A 15,578-nucleotide genomic window follows, 5' to 3' on the forward strand; every position below is an offset into this window, starting at 1 on the left:
CAGTTTTCCCAGTGCTATTTGTGAAAGAAACTACTCTTTTCCTATTGAGTTGTCTTTGCCTCCTTGTCAAAAATCAGTTGGCCAGAAGCACTGACTTATATATGTGAATGTGGTTAAAAGGGGAAATTTTAGAACTTTATTGTAAGTGATGTACTGTAGTTAATAACAATCATAAAAATAAAATAAAAAATCTGAATTCCTTTATCTAAATTAACATTGCACTTTTAGGCTGCATTATCTAAAGTTTGACATTTATTCATTTCTTCTTTCCTGATCTGTCCACCTTGCTCTTTATTTTTCTTACAGCATCTTTCACAGAGCTAGGAAAAGCAAGAATGTTTGAAATTTTCAGCTATAACGTCATCTAATTAAATTTATAAAAGTGGCTTTTATAAATGATCCACTGTAGCTTTGCAATAAAATGTCAGGATTATTATTTTTTACAGTAGCTCTCATAACCTAAAAGAGCATTGAATCTATTAGCTTTTGTCCATCATGACCAGACTGATCGTCATTACTAAAGTCAGTCAGCCTGCATAGTTGTATCTCAGTATTGAGAACTGTGGAGAGCCATTAAGTGTCAAATAGCTTAGAATTATAAGCAAACTCACAGAGTCAGATCTAGAGTATAGGTTACCAGAGGATGGGATGGGGGTAGAGAATACGAAGTGAAAAACAAAAAATACAAAGTTTAGAGCAGCATTATCAAATGTTTTGGAAGCTCTTCATTTGGTTTTGTTGGAAGGTATTTTATCCATCTGTCACATATTAGAATTGTCTAGAATCCATTAACATCAACCAAGAGGACTTCAGAAGGTCCCAGGTCAAAATAGTAATTATGAATCTTTGCTCTACTACTAACTAGTTGTGTAACTTTGGAGAAGCTTAACTTTCCTGTGACTTAGGTTCCTCATGTTCCCCATAAAAGTAATACTATTACCTGTCACACATACAACTGATATTTATCAATTGGCCGTAAATGTGAAGGTTGATTTTTGAAGTCTCAGTTCGATTCCATTGGTTATGTGTCTGTCCTTGTACCAGTACCATACTGTTTTGATTACTGTATGGCTTTGTAATAAGTTTTAGGAGCGGGAATTGTTAGTCCTCCAACTTCATTCCTCTCTTTCAAGATGACTTTGGCTGTTAGGGGCCTCTTACCCTAAATTTGATGATTGGCTTTGCCTTTTCTGCAAAGAAAATTGTTGGAGTTTTGATTAGAATTGTGTTAAATCTGTAAATCACTTTTAGTAGAATTGACCTCTGAACAATATTTAGTCTTACAATCTATGAACATGGAATGTCCTTCATTTATTTAGGTCTTCTTTAATTTCTTTAGCCAATGTTTTGTAGTATTCTGCATAGAAGTCCTTTATATCCTTGTAGTTCTATCTAGATATTTGATTCTTTTGGTTGCTATTGTAAATTGTTTTATTTTTCCAGTCGTTCATTACTAGTGTAGAGAAACTACTGATTTTGGGGGAGTGGTCTTGTACTCTACCACTTTGCTGAATGCATTTATTAGCTGTAGAAGCTTTGTTATGGATTTTTTTTTTTTTTTTTTTTTGATTTTCTGTAGATAGGATCGTGTCTTCTGCAATTAGGGAAAGTTCTACTTCTTCCTTTTCCAGTTTCAATGCTTTTTATTTCTTTTACTTGCCTAATTGCTGTAACTAGAATTTCCGGTGCAATGTTGAATAACAGTGGTGACAGTGTGCATCCTTGTCTTGTTCCTGACCTTAGATGGAAAGTTTTCAGTCTTTCACCATTGAGTATGACATAAGCTGTAGGTTTTTCATATAAGTCCTTAATCTTGTTGAAACCCTTTCCTTCTATTCCTAGTGTGATGGTTAACTTTATGTGCCAGTTGAGCCAGGTTATGGTGTCCAGTTCTTTGGTCAAATCGCCACTGGCTTGATATGCATTATATACATATCCCTTTTTGGTTTATGGTGTATTGGAGTGGTTAGAGGGAAGTACCTGAAACTGTTGAGCTTTGTTCCCAGTAGCCTAGATTCTTGAAGACAACTGTATGAAGATATCACATTTACAGTATGACTGTGATTGTGAAAAACTTGTGTCTGATGCTCCTTATATCCAGGGTGTGGATAGATGAGTAAAAAAATATGGATAAAAATAAATAAATAAGTAGGGAGGACAAAGGATAAAATTAATTGGGTAGATGGAAAAACTAGTGGTCAATGCGATAAGGTATATGTATGAGTTTTTTCTTTCTTTTTATTTCTTTTTCTGGAGTGATACAGATGTTCTAAAAAATGATCATGGTGATGAATATACAACTTTGTGAGCTATGTGATGATATTGTGAGCCATTGATTGTACACCATGTATAGAATGTATGTGTGTGAAGATTTCTCAATTAAAAAAAAAACTTGCGTAATATTTAACTCTTGTCAGTTGTTTCCCCAGAGAGCCCTGACTAATCCAGATTTTGGTACCGAAAATAGTTCTTGAAAAACAGAATCTTAGGGATGAGCTTTCTGAGTTGGTTCTTTGGTTTTGTGAATTGGTTTTCTAGCCTGATTAGATTCAAGGGCACTAATGACTCTGTTTCCAAGAGTTAGGATTGCACTTATAGTCCATGGTGTGAGCTGCCAATAGAGATATGCAAAATATACCACTGGATATGACTACTCAAATGCTTATAAAAGGCAAGGCTCTGGGTAATAGGATTTTTAACACCTTAACGGAATTTTGTGGAGTTAAAAAGTATAATGATATTGGCTGATTGTTCCTAAATACAGTGGATACAGTTGTAAAAGAAAGGGATGAGCTCAAGACTTCTAAATGCTGCTTGAAGAACCTGAAAGTTTCTGTGTGTGCCTTGAAAGAAAATCTTATTTTGTGTAACCACAGACTTGAGTTTTCTGAAAACCAGACCCAGAGTCTTCATTGTACAAGAGACTAAATTACATTGTAAACTAAATTCCCAACCTTGCAGGGTGTATTTTGTTAACAGTAAGGGCATTGATTGGAAAGGATTGGGATCCTAATAGTTGGAATGAGGACATATGGGTTGATACTAATAACCCTGGGGACATTGAAACCTTACATTTTGCTGAGTCTTTGCCAGATAAACTTGTAATGGTCTGCCCTAAGGAATTAGCCACCCAGTCTCCACTTGAAGAGATAAGCCCTGCTGTGCCTCATTAACCTATGACCACCTCCCCTGAGGAAACAGCCTTCACACCTCTGTCTGAAGAGACTGATCCTGTTTTGCCACATGAAACTGCGGTGGAATGCCCTGAGGTAGTTGGTTTGCCAGACACTTCTAATTCTTGACCCACCCCCACCACTCTTTTTTTTGTAGACCTATGATAAGACTGAAGTCCCAATAAGCCCCCAAAGGTGAGATACAAAATGTAACCCGTGAGGAGGTCCACTACACTCCAAAAGAACTGCATGATTTTTCCACTTTATATAGACGAATATCAAGGAGATATGTGTGGGAATGTTTATTAAGGGTATGGGACAGTGGTGGAAGAAACATCAAGTTGGATCAGGCTTGGCCTTCCAAGCAGAGATTCTGCATTCATTGTTGAAGCTCAAGGAGTTAGAAAGGGCTCTAACAGTTTGAGTGATTGTCTGAAGCACAGACCAGAGGTGGTCTACACTGCCTGAAGTCAAAATGCCAGAACTACCCTGGTATACTGTAGATGTAGATCCAAAGGCTTAGAGTTATACCCACCCCAGGAATGTCCAGGGAATACACCTTTCACCAGTACTAAATTTATGAGACCAACTCCATCATCCCTGAAAAGCTCTGTGGTTGCTGTTCTCTGTATATCAGAAAATTCTGTGGGAACTGCTATCAATGAGCTTGGTTGTTTAAACACAGTGGGGGGATGATTGGATCCTGAGTTAGCAGAAGCCAAGTGGCAGCACTTAGTTACCAAAGACAAGGTGGGCTTGGCTACCATAATGGATAGCAGACTCCAAGTGGTAATACAGATAGTCTGACTCACACAGACCTATAGGGTTGGCTAGATGATCATAGAATACCTAGAAGTAAAATAGACAGGAAAGTCTACTAAATTCTTATTTGATCTGTATAAGCAAAAGAGTTCTACATAAGTGAACACAACTTTAACTTGAATTACAAAAATAGAGTCACAGCCCTTAATCAGTTCCTAGACTTACGATGGTTTATAGTCCCAGAGCCCCTTGAATGAAGGGAAGGCTGGATGCGCTTGAGGAAAGACCCTGTTATACTGCCAAAAGCTTATACTGTTAATCTTCATCTTAGCCTCTCAGTGTAACTGTGCATAGGGGAAAAGGAAATGATCAAACATTTCAGGGATTATTAGATGCTAGCTTGGATGTGATGTTAATTTCCAAGGGAATTTCCAAGGCAAGTGATGTTAATTTCCAAGAGATCCAAAATGTCACTGTGGTTCACCAGTGAAATTAGGGAATTATGGAGATCAGATGATAGATAAGTGGAATTTTAGCTCAGGTCCATCTCACAGTGGGTCCCCAGACCCATGCTGTGGTTATTTCTGTAGTTCCAGAATGCATCATTGGAACAGACATATTCAGCAACTGGCAGAATTCCCACATTTGTCCTTGAATTGTGGAGTGTGGTTAGCTAAGCCCCTAAAACTTTTCTAAGTTTTTTCTTTTTTTTTTTTTCCATCAACAGGGAGTGTTGGATTATTTCAAATACCTTTTCTTCATCAATTGTGATGATCCCATGGGTTCTTCTATTCTGGTAGTATAGTGTGTTACATTAATTGATTATCTTACAATGAACCACCCTTGCATACTGTGGTTACATCCCACTTAATCATGGTATATAATTCTTTTATGTTCTGTTGGTTTTGGTTTGCTAGTATTTTCTTGAGGATTTTTGCCATTTTTATTCGTAAGAGAAATATCTGTAATGTTCTTTTCTCTCAGTATCCATGGCTTTAGTGTGAGCGTGATATTGGCCTCATGGGATGAATTAGGGAGGGTTCCTTCTCCAGTATACAGTTGGTCATAATGTCTTATAGTCCTTTTTATTTCAATGGAGTCAGTAGTAGTGTACCCCTTTTCATTTCTGATTTAATTACTTTTATCCCCTCTCTAAAAAGACTAGCCTAAGGTTTATGTCAATTTTATTGATTTTTTTTTATGTATCAACTTTTGGTTTGTTGATTCTCTATTGCTTTTTTTTTCTCTATTTCATTCATCACCACTGTAATCTTTATTTCCTTCCTTCTGCTTGCTTTGCATTTAGTTTGCTCTTTTTTTCTAGGTCTTTCTGTTTGTTTATTTGTTTTGGAGTGCATAGGTCAGGAATCAGACCTAGGTCTCCCACTTGGTGGAGAGAATTCTACCACTGAACTACCCTTGCACCCCTGGTCCTTCAGTTTTAAAGTTTGGTCTCTGATTGATTTGAGATCTTTCTCCTCCCCCCCACCTTTTTATTTTTCTATGAATTTCACCTGTGGTGAACTAGGACAGGCTATATATGGAAGGGGATCCATTAGTTAGTTCAGTGACTCTGGTATTTGAGAGATGTGGAGCAAATAATAAACGTAATACTGTGGAAGTGGGAGGCTACTGCTAAGTATCATTGATTCATTGAAGAAAGAAAATACAAGGCTCCTGTTAATCACAATTTAAAGCAAATGTGAGAGCCAGAGAGTCTCCTTGATAAGCACCTAGAGACACTGATCCAGACAGACCTGCATCCAGACAACTGACAGCACTGAAGAGCAAGCACAGAACCTAATTGTAAAGATAGCAGAATTTCAGAGCAGGATGAAATCCCAGGCTCAGCAAATCTGTGCCAGAGGAGGACACTGATGAGAGAGAAGCCCGAAATTTGGAATACAGATATCTGGTATGTGTGCTTGAGAACATTGAACACCCCTTGTTGGAAGAAAGATCTCCCTCCCCTTTCTTGAAGATAATCCAGAGGCCTCAAATGAGGTAGGTGTTTTATAAGATAATGCTTGCCCTTAGGATGTGTCACCACCTTCCCGCTTGACCAGTAATTGGGGTTAGATCTCAACCTTCTCGTGGAGAAGGCTAAGGGAGAAGACAGAATATATGCCAAAGGAGGTACAGGGCCTGGGCAATATATACCAGCAGAACAGGTGAGTATGCCTTGGAGTAGATCATGAGGATGCTAGATCAAAGTGGAAGATAAGAGAATTTGCTAATACAGGATTAAGGAGATCTATCTTACATACTGCTGGTATAATTCTTAGTAGCTTAGAAAAAGTAATAGGTCACATTAAGTGAAATAGAGATTCCATTCTGCCTGATCAAAAGGTGGAGAAACGGATTAAAAGCCTCAGATAAATGAGCAGCATGCTAGAATGGTACAACTATACAGAACTGGAAAACCACTACCTATGTCCCTCAGGATGTACCAGAGAATACTCCATTTAACAAGGTGAATAAGAATGTATTGGTAGAGGTTTGGGGCAGGCACTGGAACCACCGCTAACAAGAGAGGATGTTTTTGATACTGGGACTGACAATACAAGATCCTGTTTAGAACTGGGCTCCCTAGTATCAGTGGAGATAATAGGATCCCAGAATAGCAGAGGTCAGGTGGTACCCAGCACTATCAGAGGGAGAGTGTTTGTAATTACTTTAATGTGCAGCAATGTTGGAACGGCACTCAGGGAGTCCTGACTTGCAGGTCTGTCTGTGAACATGATCAATAGGTCATGCTATCTTGTCCTAGACGCAAGATAGGTTGTAGCCAATGAGAATATTGCTTAATACATGAAATTTAAAAAAAAATCAAGATGGATGAGCAGAAGACTGAGGTTAGCCATCCAATAGAAAATCAGAATTTTTTGCTGATTTTGAGACCTGAATCATTTCTCAGATCCAGAGCCCATTGACTGAAAAGGGCTTGGCTCCCCATGAAGGAAGAAACTACAGTTCCATACTCTGGTGATTCACCTAGTCCTTCTCAGAAGGGATTATTTACTCAGGTAGCCATATATTGGGGTATGGGGAAATCCAGATGTTTCAAGAGCTGTTGGGTACAAAGTCAGAGGTAACTCTAACACGTGATGATCCCCTATTAAGAGTTGGGTTAAATGTGAATCCTAACCCATTTCTTTTTTTAATGTAAGTGTTTAGAACTAAATATTTCCCTCTCAGCACTGCCTTTGCTGCATCTGATAAGTTTGGGTCTGTTGTCTTTTAATTTTCATTTGCCTCAAGATATTTCCTAATTCTCCTTGTGGTTTCCTTTTGAATTCAGTGTTTGTTTAAGAGTACATTGCTTAGTTTTCACATATTTTTCAAGTTTCCATTTCTCTCTCTGTTATTGATTGGTAGCTTCATTTCATTGTGATAGAATATACATTGGATGATTTCAATATTTTTTAATTTTTTGGGACCTGTTTTGTAACCTAAGATGCTTTATCCTGGAGAATGGTACATGTGCACTAGAGAAGAATGTATATTCTGTTGCTGTTGGGTGAAGTATTCTGTATGTATCTGTTAGGTCTTAGTTGGTTTAGAGCATCGTCCAAGTGTTCATATTTCCTTATTGATCCTCTTGTCTATATATCCATTAGTAAAAGTAGTGTAAAAGTCTCCTATATCTATTTCTCCCTTCAAATCTGTCAATGTTTGCTTCATATGTTTTGGGCCTCTGCTGTTAGATGCATATATATTCATAATTATTAGGTCATCTTGGTAAATTGACCCCTATCAGTATATAATGTCTGTCTCTGTCCCTCTTAATAATTTTTGACTTAAGTCTATTTTTTTATATTAGTACAGCTACCCCAGCTCTCTTTTGGTTGCTATATTTTCCATCCTTTCACCTACATCCAACTTATGTCTTTGAATTTCAGGTGAATCGCTAACAGCATATAGTTGGGCCAGGCTTTTTTATCCTTTCAACCAATCTCTGCCTTTTGACTAGAGAGTTAAACCATTTACATTCAAAATAACTACTAATGGGCAGGACTTTCTTCCTTTTCCCTCAGTCTTCCTTTAGGGCCTACTTTCTTATTTGATTTTTAAAATATTGTACCATATTGAGTCCCTTCTCATTTCTTTCTAGATATATTTTTCATATATTTTCTTTGTAGTTACCATGGTTTAAAATCTAATATCCTAAATATGTAACAATCATATTTAATTTGAGGAATATGTAATGAATTTGCATGTCATCCTTGAGCTGGTACTGTGCTAATCTTCTCTGTAACATGCCAATTTTAGTATATGTGCTGCTGAAGCAAGCACAGTTCTTATATTCTTTTATTATTATTACTACTTTTATTATTATTATTAATATTATTATCATTTCCAGTTTCTTTTTCTTCCCTTATTGCTCTGGCTAGAACTTCCAATACAATGTTGAATAACAGTGGTGAGAATACACATACTTGTCTTGTTCCAGATCTTAGAGAGAAAGCTTTCAAGTCTTTTACCATTGAATATGATGTTACCTGTGGGTTCTTCATATATGCCCTTTATCATGCTTAGGAATTTCCTTCTAACCTATTTTCCTAAGTGCTTTTATCAAGAAAAGATGCTACATTTTGTCAAAACCCTTCTCTCCATCAGTTGAAATGATCATGTGGTATGTGATGTTTATTACATTAATTGATTTTCTTATGTTGAACCACCCTTGCATACCTGGGATAACACCCACTTGTGTATGATTCTTTTGATATACTTTTGGATTTGATTTATAAGTTTGTAGATTTTTGCTTTTTTTTTTTTAGGAAATTGGTCTCTAAGTTTCTTTGCTTGTAGTATTTTTATCTGGCTTTAGTATTAGGGTGATGTCGGCCTTATAGACTGAGTTAGGTAATATTCACTCTTTAATATTTTGGAAGAATTTGAGTTAAATAATTCTGCTTAGAATGGTTGATAGAATTCACCTGGGAAGCCATATAGTCCTGGGCTTTCTTTGTTGGGAGGTTTTTTGATGACTCATTCAATCTCTTTACTTTTAATTGGTCTGTTAAGGTCTTTTGTTTCTTCTTGAGTTGGTGGAAGTTGTTCATTTGTCTCTAAGATCTCGTCCATTTCATCTAGGTTGTCTCATTTGTTGGTATATGGTTGTTTATAGTATCCTGTTATGATCCTTTTTAATTCTGTGGGGTCAGTAGTAATGTCCCCCCTCTCATTTCTGATTTTGTGTCTTTTTTTTTCCTTGTCAGTCTAGGTTAAGGTTTGTCAATTTTATTGATCTTCTGAAGGAACCAACTTTTGGTTGTGTTAATTATATATTTTTTAATTCTTAATTTCATTTATTTCTGCTCTAATCTTTATTTCCATCTACTAGCTTTGGGGTTAGTTTTCTATTCTTTATCTAGCTTCTCCAGATGTCCAGTTGGGTCTTTGATTTTAAATCTTTTTTACTGCATTTCAAGCTATAAATTTCCCTCATAGCACTGCCTTGCCTGCACCCTGTAAGTTTTGATATGCTGTGTTCTTGTTTTCGTTCATTTCAAGATACTTACTTATTTCCCTTTCAATTTCTTCTTTGACTCATGGTTGTTTAGAGAGTGTTATTTAACTTCCATATATTTTTGGATTTTCCAGTTCTTCAGCTTATTACTGATTCCAGCTTCATTAGGCTTTGTGTGGTTTTAGTCTTTCTAAAGTTATTGAGACTCGTTTTGTGACCCAACATGTTGCCTATCCTTTAGAATTATCCATGTGTCTTTGAGAAGAATAGCCTGCTATTTTGAGGTACAGCATTTTATACATGTCTTTTAAGTTTAGTTCATTTATCCTGTTATTCAAGTTATCTGTTTCCTTATTGATCTTCCATCTAGATACCCTACCTACTGAAAAGAGTGGTGTATTGAAGTCTGTAAATATTATTTTAGAGGTATCTATTTCTCTCTTCAGTTTTGCCAGTGCTTGCCTCATCTATCTTGGGTACCATGGATAGGTGCATAAATATTTATGATTGTATTTTTATTAATATAGTGTACTTCTTTCTCTCTGTATCAGCTTTTGACTTCATTTTGTCTGATATCAGTATAGCTATATCAGCTCTTTTTTTGGTACTATTTACATGGAATATCTTTCCCCATCCTTTCACTTTCAACCTATTTGTGACTTTGAATCTAAGATGAGTCTCTTTTAAACAACATATAGTTGGCTTATGTTTTGTTTTGTTTTTTTGTACATCGTGCTAACTCATGTTGTTTGATTGGGGAGTTTAATCCATTAACATTCAGTGTTATTACTGTAAAGGCAGTCCTTTCTTCGGCCATTTTGTTCTTTTATGTGATACTTTTCTTTTTTTTTTGGTCTCTCTTTTCCTTTATTGCAACCTCCTTTTCTGTGTAATTGATCTTTTGTGATGTATCTGACTGATCCTTTTCTTATTTCTGTTTCTGTATGTTTTTAAAATATTTTCTTTTTGGTTACCCTAGGGTTTACTTTATACAACCTACATCTATAACCTACTAATAATACTAATACCTAGTAATATACCAACTTAGCTTTAATAGCATACACATTCTCTGCTCCCATATACCTCTCATTTCCCTGTATTTTTCTTTGATTCCATTTACCACTTTATATTTTGCACATCCACTATCAGAAAACATGTCTTTTTCTTCAGTTGTACTGTGATTCTTATAGGAATTAAAGACTAGAGTTGTGTATTGAGAATATAATACTATTGGGTCTTGCATTTACTTTTAGTTACGCTCTCTGATGATCTTCATTTCTTCATACTACTCCAAGCCTGTGTCTTCCTTTCAACCTGCAGAATTCCCTTTAGTAATTCTTTAAGGGCAGATCTCTTGTGGACAGACTCTCCGTTTCTGTTTATCTGTGAATATTTTAAAACTCACTTTTTTTTTTTTTTGCAAATTAACTTTTTTATTGTATAACATATATACAAAAGAAAGAAAGATAAAATCAATAATTTTCAAAGCATTCTTCAACAAGTTACCAGGATAGATCCCAGAGTTTGTCATGGGCTATGATTCTATAGTCAGATTTTTCCTTCTAGCTGCTCCAGAACATTGGAAGCTAGAATGAATATATACTTTTTATCGTCACAATCAACTTGTGTGTGTGTGTGTGTGTGTGTGTGTGTATGTATGTGAAATAACATATATACAAAAAGCATTACATTTCAAAGCAGAGCACAATTAGTTGTAAACAGATTTCAGATTTTGGTATGGGTTTCAATTCCACAATTTTAGGTTTTTACCTTTAGCTTCTCTCAGATCTGGAGACTGAAAGAAATACCAATATAATGACTCGGCAATCATACTTATTTGTTAAACCCTTCTTCTGTGTATAACTCCGCCATCACCTTTGATTTTTCTCCCAGTCTTTAGGGTATTTGGGCTATGCCATTCTAACTTTTTCATGTTGGAAGGGACTGTCAATACTGTGGGGTAAGGAGATGGAATTAGCTTATGTTCTCAAGAGGCTTGCCCCTCTAGGTTCCCCCTTATTTATTTATTTTGCATGGGCAGGCATTGGGAATCGAACCCGGATCTCTGGCATAGTAGGCAAGAATCCTGCCTGCTGAGCCACTGTGGCCTGCCCAAAAGGGCAGTTCTGCCAGATAAAAAGGTTTGTGCTGGCAATTTTTGGCTTTCGGTACCTTAAATATGTCATACCACTTCCTTCTCAACTCTGGTTTCTGATGAGAAATCGGGACTTAGTCTTATTGAGGATCCCTTTATGTAATGAAACACTTATCTCTTGTTGCTTTCAAATTCTGTATCTTATCTTCAAATAGGTCTATTAGAATTTATTCTGTTTGTAGTCCATTGAGCTTCTTGGACATGTATATTTATGTCTTTCATAAGAGTTGGGAAATTTGGGGCATTATTTCCATACTTTCTGCCCTTTTTCTTCTCTTCTCCTGGGACACCCATGATGTGTAATCCTTGAGACAGTGCTCAGTTTTTTCTATTATTTCTCTGTCTGTTCTTCTGACTGTAAGTTTTCAGTTGCCCTGTGTTTTAGTTTGTTAGCTTCCGGAATGCAACACACTAGAGACGGTTGGCTTTTAATAAAAGGGGATTTATTTTGTTAGTTCTTCAGAGGAAAGGCAGCTTTCAACTGAGATTCCTTCTTACTTGGGAAGGCGCAGGGTGATCTCTGCTGGCCTTCTCTCCAGGCCTCTGGGTTCCAACAACTTTCCCCGGGGTGATTTCTTTCTGCATCTCCAAAGGCCTGGACTGAGCTGCGAGTGCCCTGGGATGAGGTATGCTTAGCTGCTTGGGCTGTGCTATGTTGGGCTCTCTCATTTAAGCACCAGCCAATTAAATCAAACATCATTCATTGCAGCAGGCATGCCTCCTAGCCAGCTGCAGATGTAATGAGCAACAGATGAGGTTCACATACCATTGGCTCATGTCCACAGCAACAAAACTAGGCACCTTCGCCTGGCCAAGTTGACACCTGAACCTAACAAACACACCCTGTCTTCCAGTTTGCTGAGTTTTTCTTCTGCCTGTTCAAATCTGTGGTTGTATGACTAGTGTATTTTTTAATCTCTACTTTTGTGCTTTTCATCCCCATCACTTCTGTTATTTTGCTTTTTATACTTTCAAATTCTTCATGTTTACATATTGTCTTAATACCCTTTAGCTTTTTATGCAGTTCCCTTCATCTCCTAGAATTGATTTAGGAGATTTGTTTCAGTACTTTTGAATCTCCTTTGCAGTTTTAGGTTGTTCCCCTTGGCTGAACTGTATCTTCCCCTTTCTTAGTATGGCCTGTAGTTTTTTTGCTGATATCTAGGCATCTGATTATCTTCATGATGTCTAAAGTTTCATTTCTCCCTTTTGTCTAAGGTTTTATTTATCATTGGCTTTGTGTTAAAGCCTTTAACACTTGGTCCAACTTGTTGTATACCTTTAGAATAGGCCAAGTTTAACTGTTCAGATTTTCTCAGCTCTTACTGAGGTTCAGTTTAACCCCCTTTTTATTTTTATGTTTTCTGTGAGGCTTTTCTCCTCTCTTAGGGTATTTCACCCCACCCTGGGAGCCATATGGGGCCCATCCAGAAAGGTGGGTCACTGTTTGGAAAACTCCATTTTGCCTGTAGGTTTGCAGCCAACGGAAACGGACTTGAGGAGAGCACAGCAGTTCTCGTGAGGCTTTATTGTGGCTTTTGTGTACAGCACTCTGCAGGGGCCTGTGCTCCGCCCTGGGTCATGGAGGACTCAGTTCCCTGTGCCTGGACATGGGCGAGTTCTAACGGCTATGAATCTACTTTCTCAGTCTGTGATAAGAAGGAATTGGGCCGCACTGCTTTTCTGTAACTCCAAACCTGGAGGTCTGAGTGAGAGGAGGGGAATGGGTACTGACCAGCATCTAGGATAGAATTCTTCTGAAAATTTTCTTTTCCTTTGATTTAGCATTTATGGAATCCTTCTCCAGTCTCTACCATCTTCCAGAGTTCTAAGTAAAGTTAGTCTAGAATATGGTTTTGAAGCTTTGCATTTAGAATATATTGCTAAGGAAATGACTGAAGAGAAAAAAAGAGGACAAACCCCAATCTGATCCATGAGCACAGTGTGTCCTATTTTAGAAAAGAATTCAGTCCTTTCTTCATTTGTAGCATTTTTCCTCTTATTTTTACTTTTCCCACATTATTTTTTTCTAAATGACACTGTATGAGTTGGCACAAAGCTTTTGGTCAAGATCACAAAAATGCAGAGAATATAAAGTTAATTGGTTTGCTGTTGATTGTCATAACTTTTGAGTAATTCAGTATTTTCATCAAAGGACTATTAAATAAATTTTCTACGTTCAGCAAATATTTTATAGTTGAGTCATTTCAGATGAGTTGATTTTAAAGACTTAATCACTGAGTACTTCACAGCTGATTTTGTTTTACTATGTTTTTAGAAACTGTCTGTGATAAAGAAAATTCACTCTTGGTTTTAATAATCTGAGCACTGATAGGAGGAGGTGGGGTGGAGGCAGAGGCATCAGGGCAGAAGGGTTAGAGGCCTACAGCCATTCCTGTACTAATAGGAAATATAGTGCCTCCATCTAAGGCCATAGAAATAATTAGATGAATAAAAGACATATCTGGTTTCTGATATTAAATTCTAAGTTTACTATACATCCCACCTGACTGACTTCCAAACTGTGGCTTAGAACTTATAGGACAATGTTTTATTACTTTTGAACTCTGGAAGGTTAGAGAAGTAAGATAGTTTTTTAGACCAAACCTACCAGTATTTTATGATTCTTGAAAACTCCATCTGAAACCCATTTACTAACTTATCTGATGTAATGATACTATTAAGAAGAATGTCTGACCTAGACCCCAATAAAAAATGTCTTTATGTTGCTATTTCTCTACCTTTCTCCATCTTCCTACTTTCCCTATGCCAGTTTAGCTCCTTTTTCTAATTTCCATTTTTTCTTTATATACATATTCTTCTTGATCTTTGAAGGCTAAAACCGTATATTGGTTGTTAGGCAGAAAGGCTTTATTTTACACAGAGAATGTGTTTTCACTTCTTTATATTGTTAAATTTTTCTTTTTCTTTTTGTTTGTTTTTTAGCTTTTTCCTTTACTTCCCTCTCTGACATGTTGCATGGACTATAACTGTAAGCACCAGCAAGAGAAAAAATGAGGTTTAAATATGAAAAAATGAATCTTCAAATCTTCAATTAAAAGGGAAAGACAATTTTCCCTTTCAGTTTCTGTTCACAGAAAGGCACTATGTATAAGATTTATTAAGTACCCTCTTGCAATCTTAGACATACTGTATCACACATGTACAATGAAATATTGAAGTTCTTTACTTCTTATAAAATGTTATCTTATTAGAGAGTCAAAGCAAGCTCAGACTTAAGAGTGGTGGCAGTTTTTGTATGGTGGTGTTTTTGTTTTTTTTACAAAAATCTAATTTCCAATTCAGTGGGAAAAGATGAACAGTGAACTTTATTTAATTTCTTTAGGCTCTGAAGAAAGCTGATAAGCAAGTGTTAGAGCCCCTGATGAATCTCGAGGTTACAGTAACTACAGACTATCTCAGCCTTGTCCTAGCAGATCTAGCACAAAGAAGAGGGACCATTCAGGAAATTCAGACTCGCCAGGACAACAAAGTCATTATTGGATTTGTTCCCTTAGCAGAAATTATGGTAAGTGTTTTGTGACTTAAAAGTATATATTCTTTTAATACCAGGGAGAGATCTATATATATGCTTTTCAAAAACAGGCAATCAACACCTGAAAGAAGCATCAGGGCTTTGATTTAATCAATGCATATTAAGTGTCAACGCTTGGGAACCATTGTGACTTTGGATTTAAATTGTTGGGGAAAATCTGATGGGTTGTAGCACCTCAGGGTTATTTTGCAGTCTGAACCAGAATGCTGCACCAGCGTTCTCCCCTTCCAAGCATGTATTCTACTTTTATCAGTGTCACTTTTAAGGCATGTGTCATTTTTCTCCCCATCTGCCTGTTCTACAACAAACATTTTATCAAATGCAAGGACCAGGGAATACATCTAAAGCCTATCTATACTACTGTTTTCTGTCCTCCACAATATTTTTATATCCAGTTTTCACTGAAAAAATAAAGGTTAAATGTGTTTGAAGGAAGTGATATGGCTAAGTCACTTGAGT

At 36.7% G+C, this 15,578-nt stretch overlaps 1 protein-coding gene and 1 non-coding gene across 6 annotated transcripts in view; one reads left to right on the top strand and one right to left on the bottom strand.

Annotated features, from left to right (window-relative positions):
- GFM2 (GTP dependent ribosome recycling factor mitochondrial 2) overlaps positions 1 to 15,578 on the top strand; it is a 70,366-nt gene that overhangs the window by 52,110 nt on the left and 2,678 nt on the right. For all 5 annotated transcript variants that reach the window (XM_077139456.1, XM_077139453.1, XM_077139454.1 and 2 more), the window contains one exon: positions 14,910 to 15,092. In XM_077139456.1, the coding sequence (XP_076995571.1) occupies positions 14,910 to 15,092 (183 nt within the window). The remainder of the gene's footprint in view (positions 1 to 14,909; positions 15,093 to 15,578) is intronic.
- Positions 8,125 to 8,231, bottom strand: LOC143665824 (U6 spliceosomal RNA). The gene has a single exon (XR_013167226.1). It is a non-coding gene; the product is annotated as a U6 spliceosomal RNA (small nuclear RNA).

Source organism: Tamandua tetradactyla, chromosome 21 (genome assembly GCF_023851605.1).
Source record: "Tamandua tetradactyla isolate mTamTet1 chromosome 21, mTamTet1.pri, whole genome shotgun sequence".
NCBI lineage: Eukaryota > Metazoa > Chordata > Mammalia > Pilosa > Myrmecophagidae > Tamandua > Tamandua tetradactyla.